This window comes from Achroia grisella, unplaced genomic scaffold (genome assembly GCF_030625045.1).
Source record: "Achroia grisella isolate CSIRO2021 unplaced genomic scaffold, CSIRO_AGI_Agris_v1 utg1360, whole genome shotgun sequence".
Lineage (NCBI taxonomy): Eukaryota > Metazoa > Arthropoda > Insecta > Lepidoptera > Pyralidae > Achroia > Achroia grisella.
Genome location: NW_026712626.1, coordinates 250930 through 275789, shown reverse-complemented (window position 1 = coordinate 275789; position 24860 = coordinate 250930). Strand labels below are relative to the sequence as shown.

General features: G+C 33.3%; 1 protein-coding gene across 2 annotated transcripts; it reads left to right on the top strand.

The window, feature by feature from the left end:
• The first annotated feature begins 921 nt into the window (after positions 1-921).
• On the top strand, positions 922-23991 carry LOC131855268 (NAD kinase 2, mitochondrial). 2 transcript variants are annotated; one of them, XM_059206512.1, is made up of 12 exons: positions 922-1286; positions 11840-11981; positions 12786-12950; positions 14452-14490; positions 18393-18494; positions 18795-18903; positions 19288-19397; positions 20292-20406; positions 20836-20969; positions 21549-21688; positions 22141-22266; positions 23413-23991. In XM_059206512.1, exons 1-12 carry the CDS (start codon positions 1238-1240, stop codon positions 23529-23531), a joined length of 1350 nt encoding a protein of 449 aa, XP_059062495.1. In that variant the 5' UTR covers positions 922-1237; the 3' UTR covers positions 23532-23991. The 2 variants fall into 2 exon arrangements, with proteins under 2 accessions (XP_059062495.1, XP_059062496.1); XM_059206513.1 differs by lacking the exon at positions 14452-14490.
• The last annotated feature ends 869 nt before the right edge of the window (positions 23992-24860 follow it).

Below are 24860 nucleotides of genomic sequence, written 5' to 3'. Positions count from 1 at the left end.
ACCCCTTTTTGTTTCATCAATAATATTGACCATCCTAATTTTTTTTTTATAGTTTAATTCGGATTTTTACTCTAGGGTCGTGAATAAAGTTAAAAATATTTATTGGCTTCCTAGTCTGATCATTGTAATAAAAAAATTAAATAATTTTCTAAAATTTTATAAGTCATAATTTTGATGTATTTGTGCCCTACAGTAAATATCCGACATTCCATTATTATTGTGTTTGTTGAATAAGAATCCTCATATAGGGTATTGTAAATAATGAAAAGTCAAGTGAATAGTGTTGTTAAATTTGTTATTTATTGCTTGTAACGTTCATTAGCTATTTTATAATGGAACTAATATACAAGTACCCAGTTAGAAGCGTTTTATTTTGAAACAAAGCTTTGCTCCTTGGAAACAACGTTCAAATTTCATCTTACACCGTCTGATATAGCAATAGAATATATACAATCAGGTAAAATAGGTATAAAATCATTTACCTTGCTAAATGTGATAAATAGCTTTTCATCCAAGGACCTAATGAAAACATTTAACTGAATGGCGTATTTATGTATACAAGATTTTCATTTCTAAATACCAGTTCGCTTTCCAGTTACATAGATATAAATGTCTGGAGAACCCGGACATAGCCGGCTAGTGGTGGGCCTTCATCGGAGGGTCCTTAGTTAAAAGTAGTAGATATAAAAAAAATATTTAATATATTTTTAGTTGTTTTTTATCGTACAATCTAGGTGAATACTATAAAGCAAAAAAATATGACGTCGTTGTCAAAGTCACGACTGACAATTTAAACATGCATATGGCTGTATGGGCGCAGGCCCCTTTGTGCTGTACTTTACAGACACAAAAAAAATTAAACAAACATCTGACATTTGTCAAAATCAACCTTATTGACAACTTTCAAAGTCAATAATAAACTTGTGCACACTCGAGTCGTTCCATGATATTTTATATCTGCAAATTATTTAAATAATAAAAACCTTATCAGTATCATTAATGCGAAACACGAGAGAGCCCTATGAATTCATGAAGTCGCCACGCCCCCACGATAATAAATAATCCAATCCAATTGATGACTTTTTGTCATTGAGTTTTTACATCAACAATTTAATACCAATATTACAATTAATTAGTGATTTTAGTGTTTGGATGCAAAAAAATTACTTATTTAAATGTTCAATATCTTTAAGAGCTTATAAATATAAACTGAACTGTGTAGTGCTGAAACGTGAATATGTCTGTGTTGAATAATTTTAGCGTGTCTATTGCAAAGGGACTTAGACGTAAGTATATAAATTATTTTACTTAGATACAGAAATTAGAAGCTATAAGATAATTGTTATTGTTTATTAGAGTGAATACCGTTCTCTCATTCCTTTTTCTGACGCTAAACAGCTTGATTTGGAAGATATAGCAGTACAATTACGAGGTATTGAGACATGACATTAGTCCTCAGGAATGATAATGTATTAAGGGCATGCAGGGCTGTCGTATAACATGAATAACACTATGTCCATTGCTGTTAATGTCTGCACCTAACACTTGCCCCTTTTCATCAGTGGGCCATCAGTTTGTTTGCAATTTCAGTCACATTAGAGAAGCTTACCTTACTGCTCTATTGGCTAAGGTTTTAGATTTTTTTTATGTATCCAATGAAACATTATAATTTTATAGGCTCTTTGGAAAAAACCATTAAAAAACCATCTATGTTTATTTTACATTTTTTTATCCTGTTTCTGACTTCTTTGATTTCCATGGCTGCCTTCAGCCAGGATTTGACTAAATTGTATGTAAGATAACACTGAAATAGTTGATATTATTTTTAGTTCTCATGAGAGTGATCAGTAATTTATAATATAATAGAAATATTCATTTGCTGGTTTTATATTTATTAAGCTTTCTCAATAGTATTCTCTGGGTGTTATAATAAAAATATGCATGTCTAAATGCAGGCCGAATATATTTTAACAATGTTGAATGTAATGTCCAATCATTGTATATTATATTCTTAAAAACTATAAACACTCTATACTGCAAATAAACGAGTTTATTTGATTTGATTTGATAGTGCGTCTACGTAATTGTTAACACATTTCACCTCCACTAAGGTTATTGGGGAATGAAAACAATATTTAAATGAATGGCTAGATAATATTCCGAATAGGCCATAAGGTTACACACTAACCAAAATATTTTTGTTTGAATTTTTCTTACATTATTTGTTATTAAATTGCATATATATATAAAACTATAGCCTATTACTCACTAATGATATTTTAAATTACAAACAGTATAGCAATCATTGTTAATGCATGGGGTTTCCATTTAGTGTTAGTCATGAATGGTATAATTGACAGCTATAATTATGTGAATGGTGTGCTCTCATGGCCGCAATGCGCGAGGATTTTTATAAACAAAATTGGCTACATAAGCCACTTGCGAGCACATTAACGGCAAAACCAGAGTTGAAGACAGTCACTGTGGCTAAAATTGGCTGGGATAACAACATCATCTTCAGACATGAATTTTAAAAATTTTCCTTCTGCAATGGAAATATAATATACATATATAGTAGTATATATAAAAACAATTCTTTTAATGTCATTCTATTCTCATGGAATGTTGTCATATGACAAGGCTAGCAGAATTAAAAGAAATTGTTTAATCAGTGATTCCTCTCCAATGGAGGTATATACACACACACACATTGCACTGTCATTATATAATTTTATTTATGAATCAGATTATTTGACATTAATTTTATTGTATGTATGTGTGTTTATACAAATAAACACACATACATACAATAAACTTTGTTTCTCTTGGATATAACATTAATTTGTTGGTCTGTCAACTGGATAAACTGTATATTCTTATTTTTATTTGTATATTTAAATACTTATATATGTGAATTTTGTTATACTTATCAATAAAAATAAAACAATGTTTCTTGTAATGTTCTCTTTTTTTACATAAAGTCATTTAACAACCAAAACTTAAGGCTTATTTTCTACTCTGTTATTAATTAGTATGTAATTGCTCCATTCTCTGTGGCTCAACCTTGTATCTGTGACCAAAGGCATACTTGATAGACTAATGTTTAAAAATCTTACATCTAAATCACATTCCCATAAACTTGTTAACTTACTTAATTATTTTTAAATATATAAACATTTTAGCAGTAAAATCTTAAAATTTATAGTGCTGTTCAATATTATCTGATTGCACAAGGAATGAGTGCATAGCGGTTTTTATTTTGATTATCCCTCATCTATCATGTCTCTTACATGTATTTAAATATTTATAATAATGTTAATTCAAAAGAGCAAATCACAAGGTTCTTGCTCATCTCATTCTTCTTGATGAATCTGCGTTCCGAATTAGTTGTAGAATGACTATTCAAAAGTGCTCATATTGAGTTTATTTAAATAAAATTAAAAATTATTTCTATTTCTTTTATTGAATGTTTGTTATATACTGGGGTGTCAGATAAACATTGCCAGTGATTGTTCAGAGAATGAAATGTTTGCTCCAGACAACTACTATGTCTACAGGAAACATTATTATCTTTCCAGTAACATGTGACCCTAGCTTACTTCCTATTCCCGTTATCAAATAGGAAACAATAATAACGCACGGAAATAATACGTAATTTACAATAATCCATTAGCAATAACATTCAATTCTATAATTAAATCATTTCCAATTACATAAATGAAAATATCCTTGTTAGATACAGGGTTCAAATGTTAATTATTGTGGATAATCTAATACAGTAAGGACAACAAACAATGTTGCTATACTTATCAATACAAAGTGATACATGTTGATTTAGTTAGTTGCAGAAAGTCATTTCACTTAGAGTTGGCTCACATTACCCGACAGCGTCGTCGAATTCGAACTTGGCAAAGAGAACCCACTGTATTTATACACTTCTAATGTATAAAGTTTTATCAAAATTCGTAGAGTAGTTTTGCGTGAAAGAGTAACTATCCATACATACTCTCCTGCGATCGGTCCCCGTTCAATTCAAACGGGGATCGGTACCTCAGACTAAAGTAGTACCCGTCAGGCGGGAGTTGGCCTTCAGCTGCTCTGTAAGTCCTTTTGCGAGTCTATCTGCACTCGCCCCTATCGTCCAGTGAAGCTGTAAAGGCCAGCTGTACCGTGGGACTAAATGGTGCGATGTTAATTGTCCAGGGTTATTTATTTATATTATTGTTTTTAGTTCGTTATGATCTATGAACGATACTTAATAAAAATGATCTCAGTAAAATTGTAGTTTTGGAGATATGTTTAGAGAATGACAATTCGAAATCGGTCCGTTGTTTGTTTGTTTTTATTACTAATTAGTTAGTCAGTTTATCCCGTGGACTCTGAACCAGGATTTCTATATCCCCAAATAATTGAGAGGTTATCAGTCATTAACCACATCGTTAGGTTTTTTTTGTAATAATTTAATTCTCTGAAATATTGAATGATTACCGGTTCAATTGACTTCAATGAAGGTCTGAATTACGCTTATGTTTATGTGCGTACGTTAAGCTATTTCTTGTTCAATTTAGCACCGATTATGATGAGTATTTTTTAATCGGTTGTTGACTGCCATAAACTACTTAATTAGTCCTTGTAACGCAAATAACGTTGTCACGTCGATCTGTTCCGTGGTAAAATTAATAAATATATTTCCTCAATGAAGAAGAGTGTCTGATCGTTTGAGAGTATTTTGGATAAGAGTAACTGTTATTTTGTGTGTATAATAGTAATAATAATCTCAAGACAATTCACACAGCGCCATCTAGTCCCAAGTTAAGCTAGCTAAAGCTTGTGTTACGGGTACTAGATAACTGATACAAGTACATAGATTTTTTTTTTTTCGTAAATACATATGTGTATCCTTTTTATTTGTGGAATCTTGGTTGGCTAACTATGATAATATAAATTATAAATTTACTGGAAGTGCTAAAGCCGATGTATCTCTTTCCTTAAATAAAGAAATATAGGCTAGTACATCCACGTAGACTTCGCATGATGTACTGTGTATGTGTCGTGATCGTATACATATATTATACTAGCTATCGCCCGCGACTTCGTCTGCATCACACTTATCATTATATATAGCTCAATTTACTGAATGTATTTTTAAACTATAGCCTATGTGTTATTCTGATATATAATATATATATCAGATATATTACATCCACTACGGCAACATGTATTGATAATATATATTGTATTTTAGTATTTTAAATAAATCGATTATAAATAGATTGCCGTCAGACCATTGTGGACAAATAGTAACATTCGCATGTAATGAAAAAAACGAGATTATGTATAAGTTCTACAGACCAACAACAGCATTTAAATTACAGAATTTTAAAAACAGATTAAATGGAAGTTTACCGTTTTTGATATTTGATAATATTGATCCAAATATATCATATAATCGTTTTTTCAATATAATAAAAAATCATTTTGATAACAATTTTACAGTAAAGAAACTTAAAGTCAATAATTCTAAGTACGCTGAATGGTCAACATTAGGTATCAATATAAGTAGGGAAAATATGTATCAATTATATGATATTAGATCATATTTGCGTGATCCTATATTCTATGAATATGTCAAAAATTATTCAAAGTTATTCAAAAAAGTATGTAAGGCCGCCAAGGCACTTTATTTAAAGAATAAAATTAAGTTTTCTAAAAATAAAATAAAAACTACCTGGAATATAATAAATACAGAAACAGGTAACATTAAGTCGCGCCAGTCAGAATATGAGTTAAAAGCAGAAAATGGCGTTATTATTGATAATAATGAACTAGTTGCTCAAACTTTTGATAATTTCTTTTCAACAATACCTCTCAAAGCTACGGAAAATTTAAACTCGTCACCTAGTTTAGCTGAAACATTATTAAAAAATACCATAAATCCTTGCGTTCATGACTTTACTTTTCATCATATCAGTTGCTCCTGTGTGATAAAAACGTTCAACGCTCTCAATCTAAAAGGAACTGAGGATATCTGGGGTATGTCAGTTAGAGTCATGAAAACTGTAATAAGTGAAGTTGCTTCACATTTAACTGAAATATTTAATATGAGCATTGATCAAGGTATTTTTCCAGTCTAATGAAAGTGAGTAAAATAATACCGCTATTTAAATCTGGTGACAAAGACAATATATCAAATTTTAGACCTATCTCAATTTTACCAGTATTTAGTAAGATTTTTGAAAAGATACTACTTACACAAATGTTAGCTCATTTTAATACACATGATTTATTTCATAAGCAGCAATTTGGATTTAAGTGGACGGTCTACTACTGATGCAGGCATTAACTTAATACAAAGTATTTTCGGTGCCTGGGAAGATTCACAGGATGCCATTGGTGTCTTCTGTGATCTCTCTAAAGCGTTTGATTGCGTTGACCATAGGATATTATTACGCAAACTAGAGCATTATGGAATTAGAGAAAAATCCTCAGAACTCATTGGATCATATTTGCGCGATAGAATTCAAGTGGTAGACATTAAAGGAAGCAAGTCCAAGGGGTCATTTATAAAAATGGGTGTACCCCAGGGTTCTATACTTGGCCCATTTCTTTTTCTTGTTTATATAAATGACTTACCATACCAGTTTCAAAACATACTTGACATAGTATTGTTTGCTGATGACACATCACTTATTTTCAAAGTGAAAAGAAATACAAAGGATTTTAATAATATAAATATTGCTCTTGAGGATGTTCTAAACTGGTTTACATCAAATAATCTAGCGCTTAATTCAATGAAAACAAAATGTGTTAAATTCTCTTTACCAAATGTAAAACAAGTAACGACAACTGTTAGTATGAATCATCATGTTTTGGACTTTGTTGATGAGACTTCGTTTCTTGGTATTGTAATAGATAATAAATTGCAGTGGGGTCCACATATATTCACACTAGCCAAAAGACTAAGCTCGGCTGCTTTTGCTATCAGAAAAATTAGACAATTGACTGATACTGCAACAGCGAAACTAGTGTATTTTAGTTACTTCCATAGTATAATGTCGTATGGTATTATATTGTGGGGAAGAGCATGTAGAATCAATTTTTATATTACAAAAAAGAGCAATTCGTTCAATATATAATTTACCGTGTCGCGAATCTCTTAGAGAACGCTTTAAAGAAACAGGTATTCTTACTGTTCCCTCTCAATATATATATGAAAATATTATGTATGTACGCAAAAACTTAAATTTATTTCCAAAAAATAGTCACTTACACGCTTTTAATACAAGGAATAAAAATAAATTAAATATGCCTAGTTATCGTCTCAAAAAAGTAAGTACATCTTTCATGGGACATTGTATACGTTTTTATAATAAATTGCCAGATAGTGTTTTAAATTTAAGTGAAGCCAAATTTAAGATACATGTAAAAAAAACACTTTGCTCTAAAGCTTATTATAAAATAAACGACTACTTAAATGACTACAATGTGTGGACTTAATTACAATTTTAACTTTTGTTATGAGCCATATAATTTTTCCCATTGACATGGATAATGTAATAACAATAAAGAAACTTATTATAAATTTTGTAATGACATATTGTAAATTAAATAATGTAAATTTAATATTGTAATGGGTGAAAACTGTGATCGGTACAGCCTATGCTGTAAATAATATAATTGACGTAGTGGAGTAACCTGAAACAGTCATGCTCGCTATAAAGTTCAAACTTGTGGCGGCGTGGTGGGCCGGGTCGATGTGCTCCCTCAAATATGGTTGAGTACAATGATGGCTGGCTCATACGTCATACTCGTGAACGGGTGCTGCTTGTGGGGACTGGTCTGTTCAGGTTGTGAACACTGATTAAATTTTTTGTTCTTTGCGATAGCATATGCTGGTGGTCACTCTATTCTCCCAAATTTGAATTTTAATAACTGTATTTATCATAAACATGTTCCACTATTATTTGAAAAAATTACGAGCTGAGTTTCTTGTCAGTTCTTCTCATCTCGATATCATTCCGAACTGACGGTAGATTTGACATATCATAAGAGTCTGTAATAGACCTACATGAATAAAGATATTTTGAATTTGAATTTGAATAAGCTATCTTACTGCAAAGTTTTATCAAAATCCGTTCAGCAGTTTTTGCATAAAAGAATAACAAACATCCATCCATACTCAGAAAGTTTCGCATTTATAATATTAGTAAGATGTATAGATATACAATTGTATATAATATATACTTCTGTTTGAATACAACATACAGAAAATGTAAATAAACATTCTATCTTAAGAATTATCATGTAAGCACTAACAACTGATAATGATGATGATGAAATGGAAATAGCAACAAATTTATGCGAACATTCAGGGTTTAAACTGCAAAATGGTGATACCATTTTTTCACTAACATTGATTATTTGTACTCACTTTCTAAATTGTATTTGAAATCACAATTTTTTGCAGTGTTGGTATATCATGTAGGTAATAAGCATACGGCCCATCTGATGGTAAATGATTACCGTAGTGTTTATTCACTTTCTAAATTGTATTTGAAAATAATTAAGCGAAAAATGCGCGTTAAATGAACGAATGACATTATAGAAAAACTCTAATGTCGATGGTCACATAGTGATATATAAAACTTCATTCATGTATTCAATAATAATTCCAATATCTATACATATAAATAAAATTGGAGTGTTTGTTTGTAATATTCAAAATAACCGTTTTTTACTACATGCATATGAATATAAATACGGTACATACATCAAAATATCATTACAGTTTTTGTCTGTCTGTCTATCTGTTTGTTCCGGCTAATCTCTTAAATGGCTGGGCCGATTTTGACGAGACTTTTATTGGCAGATAGCTGATATAATAAGGAGTAACTTAGGCTACTATCAACCTTTTTAGTTCTCAATACGACACGACTCCAACTTTATCTTTAACTTGCTTGATATAGCTGTGTTTTGGTCTTCCCCTTAATAAGTAACGATATCAAATAATACAAATATTTTACTAGATTGTCACTATTATTTGATATCTGTCAAAATAATGTTGTATTTAATCTATTTATTACTTTTCCCGCGGTTTCACCCGCATGGAAGTCTTTAATACCAATAATCATAGTCATGAATACAAATATTTGTACCGAGTGTCTTTTGTCTTAAAAATGCAGACAAAGTCTGGTGTACAACTAGTATATCATTCTCTTATCGAATGTAAAGAATGGGTCTATTAGAAATGGGTCAGTTAGGGTCTCTCTTAGTTGCTACTGTCTAGTCTAGATATTGGTGGGTATCATTACAAGTTTATCTACGGTCACAGGTTCGACCCTATTAGTGACTAAATTTGTGACGTTATTTCATTATTCTGTCTTATTTATTACTAATTATGATACATTAGTTTCATCTCATTTTCTGTGCGATATAACTTAATAATTATTATATCATCTGTGCCAATAGTTATATATTTAATTATTACTCTTTATACATACTACTAGCTACCTGCCCCGGCATCTCTCGTGTATATGTATTATACATATACACCTTCCTCTTAAATCACTCTATCTATTGCTAAAACTTTATTAAAATCCTTTGTGTAGATTAAATTAAAAGATCTAAGCGAACATATAGCGGAAGCGACTTCATTTTATATTATGTAGAGATATATATTACTAACTCCAAGTCAAACGTTATTTTTTTATATAAATGTCGCAAAAAAAATAGGGGTTGGTAATAGGAGAATGGAAATTTATGAGTGTATTTTTAATGACACATTATAAAAAATTGACAGAAAAAATATTTTTTGGATGGGTCATCCTTAGATAGGTGTATAAAAAATGATAACAACCTGACACTCAGATCTACGGGGTATACATAAAATTTAGAAATTCATTTGTAAATATAGCTTAAAACAGTTCAAAGTTAAAATGACATACAAAATCACACACACATGCAGATATGGTCCATCCCAACATGTGTTGCAAATACTAAATTAATCAGTTAGCGTTTAGTGTTTAGATTATTAACTATAGAGAGTATAAGTACCTGCCTAATCTCACTCTCAATAAAGAGTTGGTTAAAAGATCCACCGCTGCGGTTCAATGACCTACAGTGGAAGTTAACCTTTAGATGATACGGCCTATCAGTCGATTCCGTGCTGACATTTGTTAATCAGCACTATCGAAGTGACGCATTTCTAAAAAGATGTACCAATTTTATAAACCTTATTTTTTATTGAGAACGGGTGGTGACCTAGTGGTTTGCTACCCCGGTTTATGTATCACAAGGTCGTAAATTCTAATCTGACTCTAAATAACTGTGTCAATGCCATTTTTATTTATTTGTTACTAGCTGACGCGTGCAACTTCGTCTGCATTACACTTACTTGACATTTATCATTATCTATCTAACTTACTCTTACTTATATTATTATATATATACTTATATTATATTATATAACTTTATTACATTTTATACATTTAAACTCAATAATATCAAGAATGCTATTTCCTTTTAGTGGCTCCACTGAAAATCAGCGCTGCAGTGACACGCTGCGGCACCAGCTGAGAGGAGGCCCTTTCAGGTCACAATTATCGTTGAATAGATCTCTCGTTATTTTCAGTAGTCCTATCCAAATGTCCAAACCTGCACAGCATCCCCTTGTTATCTTTGTCATTACGCCGTCTTTCAACCTATAATTTAAAATACTGTGATGGCCCCTATGGTCTAGAGGTTTAGTACATCGCTTTACTTTCGATGGTCGCGTGTTCAAATATATATCCAATTGACACATTTCTTATAGAGCCATTCTCTACATTTGATAAGAGAATGGCTTGGAATTGACACACTTTTTCTGCATTATTGAAGACAAAGTGTCGGGTAGATACTAGCATGATATAGTGGTATAGCACACAGCCGTACTATGGTCGCGGGTTCGATTCCTCGCACGGTACAAACATTTGTATTCATGAGTATGATTGTTGTATTGGTTTGGGTGTCCTCTATAAATGTATATATTTACAAAAAATGTAATATGTATAAATGTAAGTACATATATATATCACTTGTCTAGTACTCATAACACAAGTTCTGCTTATCTTGAGACTAGATGGTGTTGTGTGAATGATCCAGGGGCATTATTATTATAGTATTTTTATTATTCTACTAACCTCGTTTCCCATTTCGTCGAATGTAATTCCCTTTTTTCGTATTGTATACAATATTTGTATACAAATACTAAATATAAACGGTTATCAATGAAAAAATTCCACTTTCCAATTATATCTTCCAATAGTCAATAGGTCAAGTTTATCTAAGTGTGTTTGTTTGTTAATATTTTGCTTGACTTTGTAATCAATGCATCCATTGAATGGAACTGCATTGCACCGGGTCGCGTGTTGTGATTACTTGTAACGTTTTGGTGTAGGCGGAAATAGAATGAGTGTATTAGGTTTTGTTATGAAACTGGTATACTATATAATATCATCTAGTCCTAAGCTAAGCACAGCTTGTGTTATTGGTACTAGACAAGTGATACTTATTTTTTTTTATAAATAAATATACATAGAAAACACCCAGCGTATACAAAACCATACTCATGAATACAAATGTTTGCACCGTGCGAGGATTCGAACCTATGACCATCGGAAGTACTGACCACTGCGGTTGTCAGGTTTCCGCACAGAATATTTGTGTGTTGCACACATGCTAATGGTAGAGAACTTAAACAAAATAATACATTATCATTAAGTGATTAAATGTACATCTATTTTAATAAAATATTATTTTATAAAATGGCAATGTTATAAAATTTAGATCAAAACTGTTACAGGTCTTCAAAAAAATGACGTCACGAAGCCGTTTCTGTCCAGCACGAAGAGGCGAGGCAGCACCAGTAACAAAGAGGACAGACCCCACTTGAAGATGGAGAAGAGCCTCATAGTGTCCAAGGTCACGAGATTCGAATATGAAAAGTAAGCAATGTAACAGTTATAAGCTGTACCCTACAATCGATTCCCTGTCCACCCTTCCGATCGATCCCCCGTCCAATTCAAACGGGGATCGAAATTAGCACGGCCTGAGCTGAGGTTCGGTCTGTCCCGCCTGACGGATAAGACTTTAGTTTGAGGACACCGGTCCTCAGCCTTCAGCCGCTCCATAAGTCTTTCCGCGGGTTTGTAGTGCCATCTGCACTCGCCCCCTATCGTCCAGCGAAGGCCAGGTGCCGCCAACAGAATTAGAGTAGTCCAAAATCTATTTTTTATTCAATTTCCATTGCATAATAATAATATAATTGTAGCGGAGTTGGATAGGGTATCCATAATGGGTATAATGTTCATAAAGTAATGAAATGGACTTCTGTAAAATAACACCTAATTCGAAAAAAAAGATTTGTCACATGTTATACCTACTGTGTTTTTTGATCTGTAATATAAGATCATCAACATTCCGATTAGAAAAAAAGTGTATAGTGAAATTATAAACTCTTTCGTTGTTCTCATAGGGATGTACAAAGAAAAACAATAATAATAATATTATATTAGGTACCGGATTTGGACAGGGTATCCATAAAGTTATACAGAATATATGTTCTTCCAATCAGTAAAAATATATATAGTTGCGTTATTCTATTAAGAAATAATAATTAAGGATAAATTCTTTATACACACACCAAAAATAAGCATAGACAGAACACTTTCTACCTATTTTTTCTGTTAGATACAGATATAAATAAAAAAGATAATATTTGAATAATAGTGAACATGGTCTTCCCACAGACACAGTCGAGAGAACATATCCGATGATGAGCTGGAGAGGATACTTCGGAAGCGAGGGTCAGACTACGACGCCATGCTACAAAACCATAAAGAACAGAAAGCATTCGAAGAAAGTGTTGCGAAGAATATGAGGGACATTGGATTGAAAGTGGAGATGGCTAGCAGGTGAAATGATCATTCTATTAACTAAAGTGGATTTTTGATAGCCTTGCTGGTGTCGCGGGTTAGCACACTACCTGACCTCCGATGGTCGCCGGTGCGATCCTCGTACGATACAATCATTGGTATAATAATAACCCAGGGAAATTCACACTGCGCCGTTCCAAGCTAACTGGACGAAATAGGAGAGCGAGATGAAGTTTGTTTATGAATGAAATAAACGAAAATGTCGCTTATACAGCATATTTTCCGTGACTTTGATATTTTTTTCTTGAACTTATGTTCCTTTGGATTATCTTAGTATCGAAAAGATTTTTTTGATCAGCAAGGTTGTCATCAGCATTTTGTTTCCACGTTTCTGTACACCAGACGATCCCCGTTCAATTCCAACGGGGATCGACATATTCGAACCCCTAGCGTCAGGCAGGAGTTGTCTTTCTGCTGCTCTATTAATCCTTCCGCGATTTTAGAGTACCATCTGCACTCGCGCCTATCGTTCGGTAAAGCTGTAAACGCCAGTTTCGGGCAACTGTTTTTGATAATTTGAAAAAATATGACGATATTAACATAGTGATGTTTTTCTAAATGAACTTTGTTTTTTTTTTGTTTCTAAATTCATGTAGACGGCTGTTTTTGTATACCAGGATTATCTAAAGCCTCGTTGGCATTTCAAAGGAAGCATGATTATATGAAACGCATTTCCGATTATTGTTATTGTAAACAAAAGTTTGTTTTGTTCATTTCTTATCGAATGATAATAATTCCGTTTACATGAACTTGGGGTTATAGAGGTGTTACGTGCGTTAATACATGTACACTGTTGTAACTAGAAGTATTGGGAGGGGGATTGTTAGTAATGTGGACTGATGATTCCATTGCTAACAATGTACCATGCCAGGTTGACCTCCACACGGTACCCTCTGAAAACTATCCCGGTGAATTTATCACGATGGGCTAACTGATCTGACTTCATGTTCATCCTATCATCCTCCACTGGTGCCCGCCAGGGTAAACCGTTAGCGCAGGCGGGTGCATCATTCCATTATCATCCACTAAAAAAAAACTAGAAGTATTAGGGAAACATCTAGTTACATTGTGTAGGTGAGTTGTGACCTAGTGGTTTATTATACTCTTCTAGACCAAAAGAAAATGGAAGAGAAGGGCTGAAGATCGTGCCCAGTAGCGTGCCTTGGGAGAGGCCTATGTCCAGCAGTGGACTGCAGTGGGCTGATGATGATGATGATGAGACTGAAAGATTCTTAGTTCAAATCTAACCGATATCAAAAAACTTTCTGTCAATTCATAATATATGTGAATCTCTGAAATAAAACTCTTTTTTAAAATTTATATCCTATATGTTATTCTGATGTATAACCTATATTACTGTAAAGTTTCATGAAAATCCGTTCAGTAGTTTTTGCATGAAAGAGTAACAAACATCCATCCATACTCACAAACTTCCGCGTTTATAATATTAATAAGATAATAACATATTATTTTCTCTCAGATGTGCGAAACTTGGGACCATTGTAGAGACGCCCGCAAGGTAATTGTGTCATTAGCATGAGATTAACTGAATGCGTTTGATTTTTATTAACCACTAGCTGTGCCCGCGGTTTCACTCGCATGAAATTTGTAGTTGTTATTCTGATGTATAAGCTATATTACTGTAAAGTTTTATTTAAATACGTTCAGTAGTTTTTGTCTGAAAGAGCAACAAACATTCATCCATCCATCAATTCATACATACTCACAAAGTTTTGCGTATAAATAATATTAAGTAAGACTAGCTGTTATCCGCAACTTCGTGCGCGTTGAGTTCAACTTTTATTTTGTTTCATTAATATAAATAGAATAGCTAGCAATGCACCATGTCAGCTTGACTTCTACGCGGTTCTCCTGGAAACCATCGTGATAATTTCATGGTAAATTTGCCAGATGGGCTAACTGATCTGATCTCATGTTTTTCTTATCATCCCCAACTGGTGTCCCGCCGGGGGGAAGGGGATTGTTAGTAACGTGGACTAATGACCCCATTACTAGCAATGGACCATGTCAGGTTGACCTCCACGCGGTTCCCCCTGGGAGCCATCGTGATAAATTCTTGGTGAATTCGTCACGATGTGCTAACTGACCTGACCTCATGTTCGTCTTATCATCCTCCACTGGTGTCCCGCCAGTGTAAACCGTTAGCGCAGGCGGGTGCGCCATTCCATTATCATCCATAAAAAAAAACTGGTGCCCCGCCAGCGTTAACGTTAGCGCAGCCGCGTACATTATTTTTTTATGAATGACAATGGAATGCATTATCATTCATAAAAAAATCTATGTATGTGTCGACATCCTAAACTATTGGGCATAATTTTGCTTTTTTAATTTTCTATACTACGACGGTGGCAAACAAGCATACAGGCCATCTGATGGTAAACGGTTACCGTAGCCTATGGACGCCTGAAAGACCAGGGGTGTCACGTGGGCTTTGCCGATCCTTAAAAAACCTTAATATACCCTTCTTGAAACTGCATCACTCGAGAAAACTTGCTTAGACCTTAAAGGTCATATTGTACATTATACAGTGTAACTAGCTGACCTGGACATGAGTTGCTGTGGCTAAGGTTCTTGAGTAAAATAATGTTGCGACTATAAATTGAGATGTAAGCTATCCTATCTTTCAAGTTATATCAAATTGCGCACAATGTGCAAATCAAAATTGCAGTCGGTTCAGTCTAGGAGTCCATCACGGACAAAAAACGTAATTTTTATAAATAAAGATGTATGATATTGAGCATAATTAATAATATATTTAATTGTATAATCTTTACGTTCGCCTTAGAGCCGAGTAGCAACGACCTCTGTCCTATTATATAAGGCCATAATACCCTTTATATAACAACAATATAATTTTGATAAATCTGAACGGAAACTCATTGTAATCATATTATCGGTCTTTGATAATATGTATATGGAAATTACGAGTATTGCAGATGGAGAATTGAAAAAAAAACGAATATGTTTATGATATATTTTTTTTATTATCTAAATTTATTTTGCGTTTTTTGTAACATAAATTGAAACGAACCTTATTATAACAAATATTAAAGCTACTTAACAATAATTAAATAATTACCGAGTGAGAGCTATTATACGAGCTATTTATCAAATTCCTTGTATCAGCACACACAAAGCGCAATCTCAGAAAAAAGGCAAATAGTAGTAGACCCTGAATAACACACACATTAAAATCAAAATTGATTTCAAAACTTTTGATAAATATTTCCCTCTCTGCTCGATTCCTATCATATTCAATCAATAGGTGCTGGACATTTTCGACTTTTTTACACACAACACAATTTTATAATATATTTAATTACACTACTACTACTAATTTACAGCTGATCTATACATCTATACATATAAATAAAATTAGAGTGTCTGTTTGTAATATTAAAAAAACCGTTTTTTACTACATGCATATGAATATAAATACGGCACATACACCAAAATATCATTTATTACCATTTTTGTCTGTTTGTCTGTTTGTTCCGGCTAATTTCATGCGGACGAAGTCGCGGGAACATCTAGTATTTTCATATAACTAGGTTTAACTCCGGTCGATGCTCGAACCAAAGTTGATTTTAACAATCAGTCAATGGTGAAAATTTGATCATAATTAATTTAAATCATAAGTTTGAACATTTTAAGGTTCTATTATTACAGACTTGCGTCACATATTATTAATATATAGATTACTTTGATAACAGCACAGAAATGACTGTTTCTATTTGCTGATTTGGCAATTACCAATATTGACAATGACCAATATTGCCATTATTTTCATTGACGCTTGTTATCAGTCGTGTAATATGACGGTACCCATTACCATAATATTACACGACTGATAATTTTTTTTTATTGATTATATGTGTTTATATTCGTTACTAGCTGTATCCTCGACTTCGTCCGCGTGGAATTTAACGTTATTTTTCTAAAATAAAAGTAGCCTAAGTTACTCCTTATTACATCAGCTACCTGCCAAAAAAAGTCCCGTCAAAATCGGTCCAGCCATTTCAGAGATTAGCCGGAACAAACAGACAGACAGACAAAAATTGTAAAAAATGTTATTGTGGTGTACATATGTACCGTATTTATATTCATATGCATGTAGTAAAAAACGATCATTTCAATATTACAAACAGGCACTCCAATTTAATTTATATGTATAGATTAAAAAAAATCTCGCTGTACTCGTTTTCTACATAAACTATAAGTGTGAAATACTCTTCAGTTCGCGCAATTTTCTTAAATAGGGGTCTAAAGTTTTACATAGTATGAATATTATGATAACCACTAGCTATACTGGCAATATATATGAATAAATAGCTTCATATACATATACATATACCATACATAAATACAAATCTAATAATCTGACATGTGAAGTTCGTTGTCCAACGTATTTCATATGTATATACTAGCTAAACACCCGGCTTCGCACGGGTGTACATGTATTATGCATGTAAACCTTCCTCTTGAATCACTCTATCTATTAAAAAAACTGCTTCAATATCCGATGCGTAGTTTTAAAGATTTAAGCATACATAGGGACGGATAGACAGCGACAGCGACTTTGATTTATACTGTAAAGAAAACAATCTGCTGACAGAAAAATCAATATTCATAGTCGATAGTGACTTCTCACTATAGATTGTAGAGCTGTGTACCAGATAACCATAGTGTAATATTTGAAAGATTTTAATGCAGTTAATATTGTAGGCTAATTAAACTGAGGAGCAAAAAAGGTTAAGTACCTACAATTTATTTTTGGTTGTTAATTATTAAATAAACCCCCGTTTTGCGATAACTTTAGATAACTCGAGATAGTCGCGGTAAAAAGTATATATATTCGTGTATAGAGTAGGTAGGTATAGAATAGGTATGAGTTTTTAACTAACTCAATTAAAAAAAAGGTTTTTTTTATGTTTATAGAACTAGTGGATTTTGCCCAGACGCTTGTTGTTGACTTTGTTGTTTGCTAATATTTGAACTAATATTGATGATTTTTTTTTAATCGTTTTCGTGTGTACTCTGTGATTACTATACCTACTCTGTATGTATATACAGAGTTATAGCACTGTTTGGAGAAACGTATCTCACGTTATTGGACCAGCTGTCCGAAGTACTGGCTTAATGCGTAGAAAGGGCAGGTATAAATGGATAGGTATTATTAACTGTTATACTGATCCATTTATTTACACCATTAACTGCCGAGCCAAAAAAATTATAAGTTTAACATTATCATGATGCGGTTTTTTTGTTTAAACGTTATCGAGATGTTTTTAGCTACAATTTTTTGTTTTTTATGTGAATGTTATTTTTTATAGCTACAATTTATTACCTAGTCTTTTTTGTTTGAAAGTTATTTTGAGTTTATGATTATTATTGTTACAGATTAACATACAACGATGAACTAATCAATTGGTGTGACGTAGTGGTGCCGTGTGGTGGGGATGGCACCTTTTTACTGGCCGCTTCCAGGGTACGAGATGCAAAGTAAGTATGCGCTGTAGCATGGTGCGGGTGACAGTTACTAATTTGACTTTTGACAATTGTTACATTTAAGTTCTGCCTGAAAGTAAGTAAGTGCGTGCGTAAGCAGTGCAGTAAGTGCGTGTTTACGCACGCACTTACTCACGCACTCACTCACGCACTCACTCACGCACACACTCACGTACTCACTCACGCACTCACTCACGCACTCAATCACGCACTCACTCACGCAAGCATCATATTACCACGTCACCACGCGTATAATTTACGGAGGGGTAATAATAATAATGATGATTGTTTCAGTAAACCAGTGATAGGCTTCAACAGTTCCCCGCAACGGTCTGTCGGGAGGCTGTGCCTACCCACGTGGTGCTCCAACGACGTCAAGGGTGCGCTACACGCATTGAAGGAGGTGAGTTTTAATTATTTTTATATATTTATTTACCAAATTACATGTTTAACACTTATATTTAATACTAGCTCTGTGTCCGCGTTTTAACCAGCGTTAAATTTCAATAAAAAATATAGCCACATATAAGCTAGTCTCACGCAAAAACTACTGAACGGATTTTGATGAAACTTTACAGTAATATAGCTTATGCATCAGAATAACATATAGGCTATATTTTACATTGAATTTAACGCCGGTGAAACCGCGGGCAGAAATAATGTCAAACCTACTAACAGTTCCGAGTGCTTTCGAGCTAAGAAGAACTGACAAGAGACTCAGCTCGTCGTATTATAAATATATATATTGACCAGTTTTGATATATATGGTATCTTATACTATTCGCAGGGCAAGTTTAAGTGGCTGCGCAGATCACGAATTCGTACGACAGTGTCAAGCGTGCCCAAACTACTCGACAAAATTACACCAGTCGATCTGCACACACTTCACTACTGCAGGTACCACAACAATAATTTAATACAGTATTTGTATATGTATATATTATTTCTTCCATCCCATCTGCTTATTTGCTAACTCGTTTTAATTTTGAGAAGGTCTCTGTGGTCTAACGGTTTAATTTAGATAGTAATCTTTATTTAACGGGAGAAAGGGGTCTCTTAGTGAAGTAAGGGGACTACTAGCCCCACTGTTAGTTGTAAAGGAGAGAGATCAAAGACGAGAGATAAAAAAAAACAAACCGCGACTATATTCGCAAATATTTTACTGACTAATGTCATATATACCTAATATAAACAATATAGTTGTTATAAAATATATAAACTAAAAAAGATATATAGTGTAGTTTCCAACGCTAGCAATGTACCTCTTGTGCTAACGGTACACGCTAGCTGGGCTCCAGTGGAGGATAATAAGATGAACATGAGGTGAGGTCAGTTAGTCCATCGTGGCAAATTGGGTATATGCACTATTATATGTATTGGGCATATGCCTGTTATGATAGTGTGTATATAAATAAATAAATAAATTCACCAGGAATTTATCACGATGATTTCCAGAGGGTACTGTGTAGAGTCAACCTGACATGGTACATTGCAAGTAATGGGGACATTAGTCCACATTACTAACAATCCCCTTCTGTGTATATTATGTATGTGTTTCATAAAAAAAACAGTGTATGTATATCATTTGTCTAGTATCCATAACACAAGCTCTGCTTAACTTGAAACTAGATGACACTCTGACAATTCAGAGGAATTGTCCTTGTTTATTAATAAATTATTATTGAAAAGTAGCAATTATGCACATAGATTTTTAATTTAATCTCTACCGTTACCCAACAGTTGGGATTATAATTTTGTCGTACGTCATTTGAATTATACGACAAATTGCAGATACCCACCAGTGTCTCACTTCCAGGACACGGAGTGTCAGCCCGACCACACAGACCAAGACGCACCAAGCTCGCAGCTATCCACGAAGGTGTTGCCATTTTTAGCACTTAACGAGGTATATTTATTTATTTTTAACTTTAAATTAAAGTAAATGTTAGTTATCATACTCCTCCAAAACAGCTTTACCGATTTCTGTGAAATTTTGTGTGCATATCTGGTAGGTCTGAGAATTGGCCCACGTCTATTTTTGATATCTCTAAATACATTTTGACAGTTTTCTTATTATGAATTATCATTGAAAAACACATATAACTTCAAATTTTCTCCCTTTTACGATCAACCCCTTTTTTTAATAGCAATATTAATTTATATGGCAAAGCAACGTTTGCTGTGTCTAAATATGTATATATAATTATATTGTTTATTATTATAGATTTAATAAAGATAAACTCGTTCTTGTACATTACATTTATTATATCATTGTTTTAGTCCAATATATGTGTAAAATAAAGAATCAATAATGAAAATCAATGGAAATTTCCAGGTGTTCATAGGCGAAAGTGTGACGTCACGAGTGTCGTTGCTTCGACTGCAGATCGACAATGGCAAGTGGACGCAGACGAAGAGTTCAGGGCTCTGTGTCACAACCGGCACGGGCAGTACTTCATGGCATTTCAGGTACTTTATAATTAGTATTTTATGTTTTATTTTAAGCATTTCATGTGGTTTGTATTTAATATTTCGTGTGGATTATAGACTGCAATAGAAAATTATTTATAATAATAATGGATAATTCACACAGCGCCATCTAGACACAAGCTAGCTAAAGCTTGTGTTATGGATACTAGACAACAGATATAAATACCTAGATTTTTTGTAAATACATACATAATAAAATACATAAATAATCCCATTACTAAAAATCTCCTCCATGCGTATATTGGATTTTTTATTTATTTTGTTTTGTAGGTTATTTTTAGCTTTTCCCTAATTCCTACCTAACCTAGTCTACTAACGAACGCGTATAACTGAGATAAATGTAATTTCGATTATAAATTTATTTAGCTTTAATTGTACATGACATAGCTTACCGCCATCTTTCGGATTACTTTGGATTTTTATCAGCGTTTTCATCGCTTGAGAAATACAATTTATAATTTTTTTTATCGGTCTGACTAGTAAATCACTGGGTCACGGCTCTCAGAAGTGAATCTAGTACCAATTCCTCAGTTTGTAATTAATCTTTATTGATTCCAGTATAAATTGCCTCAGAACCCACTCGGTACTGGAGCTGATGAAGATCCTCGGTAAGGACTTCGACGTGAAGTTGGATACGCGGCTGGAGAAGGCACGCGAAGTCGCAGAAAGATATAACCAGAAACTGATGTTCCCACCTGGTGAGTCTTACCATCGAATTACCGGACCCTAACGCAAGGTTCCGCACCTTAACGCATAGTTCCGCAGAATAACGCACAGTGCCGCAAACTGTAGTATCCCTGCCTTATGTCAGCCTTCACCAAAATACTTATTTGGGTCACGAATTAAAAAAGAAATTAGTATGATAGATTTTAAATATCTCTCTTTATACAATGTATAATTGAACTGGAATGTTTTTATCAAATCAAATTGAAATATCTTCATACGTACGGATCTATAGCAGGCTCTTATGATATGTCAACTACTCTCTACTCGCTGTTCAATGCTTTTGAGCACTCCCGCCATACATGTTCGCCTGTAATATTTGTATGTTTCAATTTAAATAAATAAGTTATTTCCTATCTTTTAGCGCGTCAAAGACAGTACTTTGTACGTTTAAAGGCAGCTATTGATAAAATGTTTTGTTTGTCAGATTCGCGGCAGCTGGCGTACAGCGTCCGCGAATACATCACGTTCGAAGAATGGCCGGCGCCACGTGGCCTGCGTGTGCGGGACTCCGCCGCATCTGTGCGTGTACGCTCGCACTGCACCGACGCAGGTATAAACTATTCTATTTATTTTATTTTCTATTTATTATACTGTTAGGTAGAAATTGTTCACAGATTACAAGTGTCATTAAAGAAAACCTAAATAATTTGTATTAATATAATCTTTATATAGTATAAAATAAAATTGCCGCCGCTATGTCTTCGCTTATATCTGTTAAGTTATACAACGGATTTTAATGCTGTTATCAGCAATAGATAATGTGAAGGAAAGGAAGAAGAAGAAGGAAGGTTTATATGTATAATACGTGCGTGTTATAGTATATAACAAGCTAAGAAATTTAAAGTTTTGTTATGCATTCGTGCAAAGCCAGGACGTGTCGCTAAATATAACCTTAAATATTATAATAAATTTTTAAATCATGAACTCATAATACTTTACTAATATGTACTTTATTTAATTTATATATACATAAACATTAATTACAAATAAAATTACCTGTCACTGGGCTTTTTAAAGAGTGTGCTGGCCACTAATGTGTTAATTTGAAATAATGTTTGCGTAAACTCAGTTTTATCAGCATATCAAATCCTATTCCGTTGCCATCATCTGCTTCTTCCTTATCCCATTTATTTGGGGTCGGCGTAATATGTTTTTCGCTTCCATTCATCCCTGTTCGCAGTCATCGCGTTATTTACTTCCTTTCTTACCATATCTTTCATACAGTCCATCCATCTCTTTTTCGGCCTTCCTCTGCCCTTATAACCATCCACATTCATATGTAACACCTTTCTTAAAATATTATTCTCGTTCCTACGCATTACATGTCCATACCATGATAGACGATTACTCTTCAACCTCTCTAACACCGGTGCCACTTTCATACTTCCTCTAATGTATTCATTCTTTATCTTATCCATTCTTGTCACGCCACATATCCACCTCAACATTCTCATTTCAGTTGCATGTAGTCGTCTTTCATCCGTCGCCTATTCCGTTGCCATTCTAATATATATATGATGGCCTGGTTGGTCTAACATTTAGCATACCGGACTTACTTCATTACCTACCTATATACCTACTGCATTTTTTTAGTCAACCAATAAACTATAGTGGCTTTAAAAAGGCGAGTTCTTAATATTATATTTTCGAGTTGGTGCAGTTTTTAAAGTGTGTATGTTTTGTCTCGTTCATTCAGGATTAGTGGTCGATGGCAGTGTCTCGTTCCCCTTCAACGATGGCACTGAAGCCTTACTGGAGATATACCCTGAAGATTCCCTGATGACAGTGCAAATGGATGAAGCCCTACCCCATTAACAAAGTAGAACTCGCAGTGAGGAACTATTCAATTTGTATACAGGCATATATTTATTTGGCTATGTGGACAACGCTATATATATACTTCTAAAGAGGTTATATCACCACTGTATATATATTACAATATACATATGTATTTCTATAGTTTTATAAAAAATACCCCTTGTTTACAAAGACCAGGTTACTTGATACACCTTCTGTTATATAATATATCAAATCTATACATAAGAGACTATTTAAAATTGTATTTCACACAATTTCGCAATATTATTTGCTTAACAAAAAATGTTCGAATTCATGAATTATGAACTTCTACTTTTGAAGTCGGTAATTAATTAGCGAATTAAGAAAGGGGGCTAGATTAAATTTGTCGTGATTGAAAACAACTCCAACATTATTTATTGATGCGTAAATGACCTAAGAATCCAAATTTAATTCTTTTCTTTCAAACAGTTATTCATTTCGAATTATCTCATCTAGTACTGTGCCATATCTTTATAGCTTGACGTTAACGTTGTTGTTTTTTTTATATTAAATTTTGAGCGCATTTGACTGTTATTGTGATGTTACATTAATTTTGTTATGTAACATTAATTCTGTGATGTTACATCAATTTTGTTATGTAACGTAAATTTTGTACTGTTACTTTATCACAACAACGATAATTTTGTTACGACGCTTAGTTACTTTTGTAATATTTACAGTAAAGTCGATGGGACTTCAATGGGATTATTAGGTTACACGTTAGGGGAATAAATTGTGATATTATTTATTGTGACAAGGGGTTGAAGATGTCATAGTTCGTGTAAAAAAATCATGAAATCTAGGGCCATTCCCACCTACCTAGGTGGTTCTTAGGTTTGTGACATTTTATTTCAATTATATGAATAAAACACGAAATTTTAAATATATAAATGTGTCGGGCTGTGCGAGGGGGTGGAGTAATGGTAAAAATGACTGCAATTAGTGTGATGTATGTAATTAACGAGTGACCTCTAATTAGAAATGTCAATAAATAATATTTGGGTTGTAATTTGTTAGTAAACCTGTTGAAACTGTGATCATTTATGGCCGTTCGCTATTTTATATTTTTTTTTGTAAATAATAATCACATTAGTGTAAGACTGAGATATAGGGTAAGAGTAATTTTTGTTTATATATTTGTTTGTTTGAATAAGAGGTACAAAAAAATTTACGCGTGTTCAGGCCACGAAAAAAGCGACTTCAATTACATTAGCGTTGTTAAAAAATAGTGATAAGATATTGATTATATTTACATTGGATTTCAAGCATGAGCAACACCAATTTTCAAATAAAAAAATCATTAAA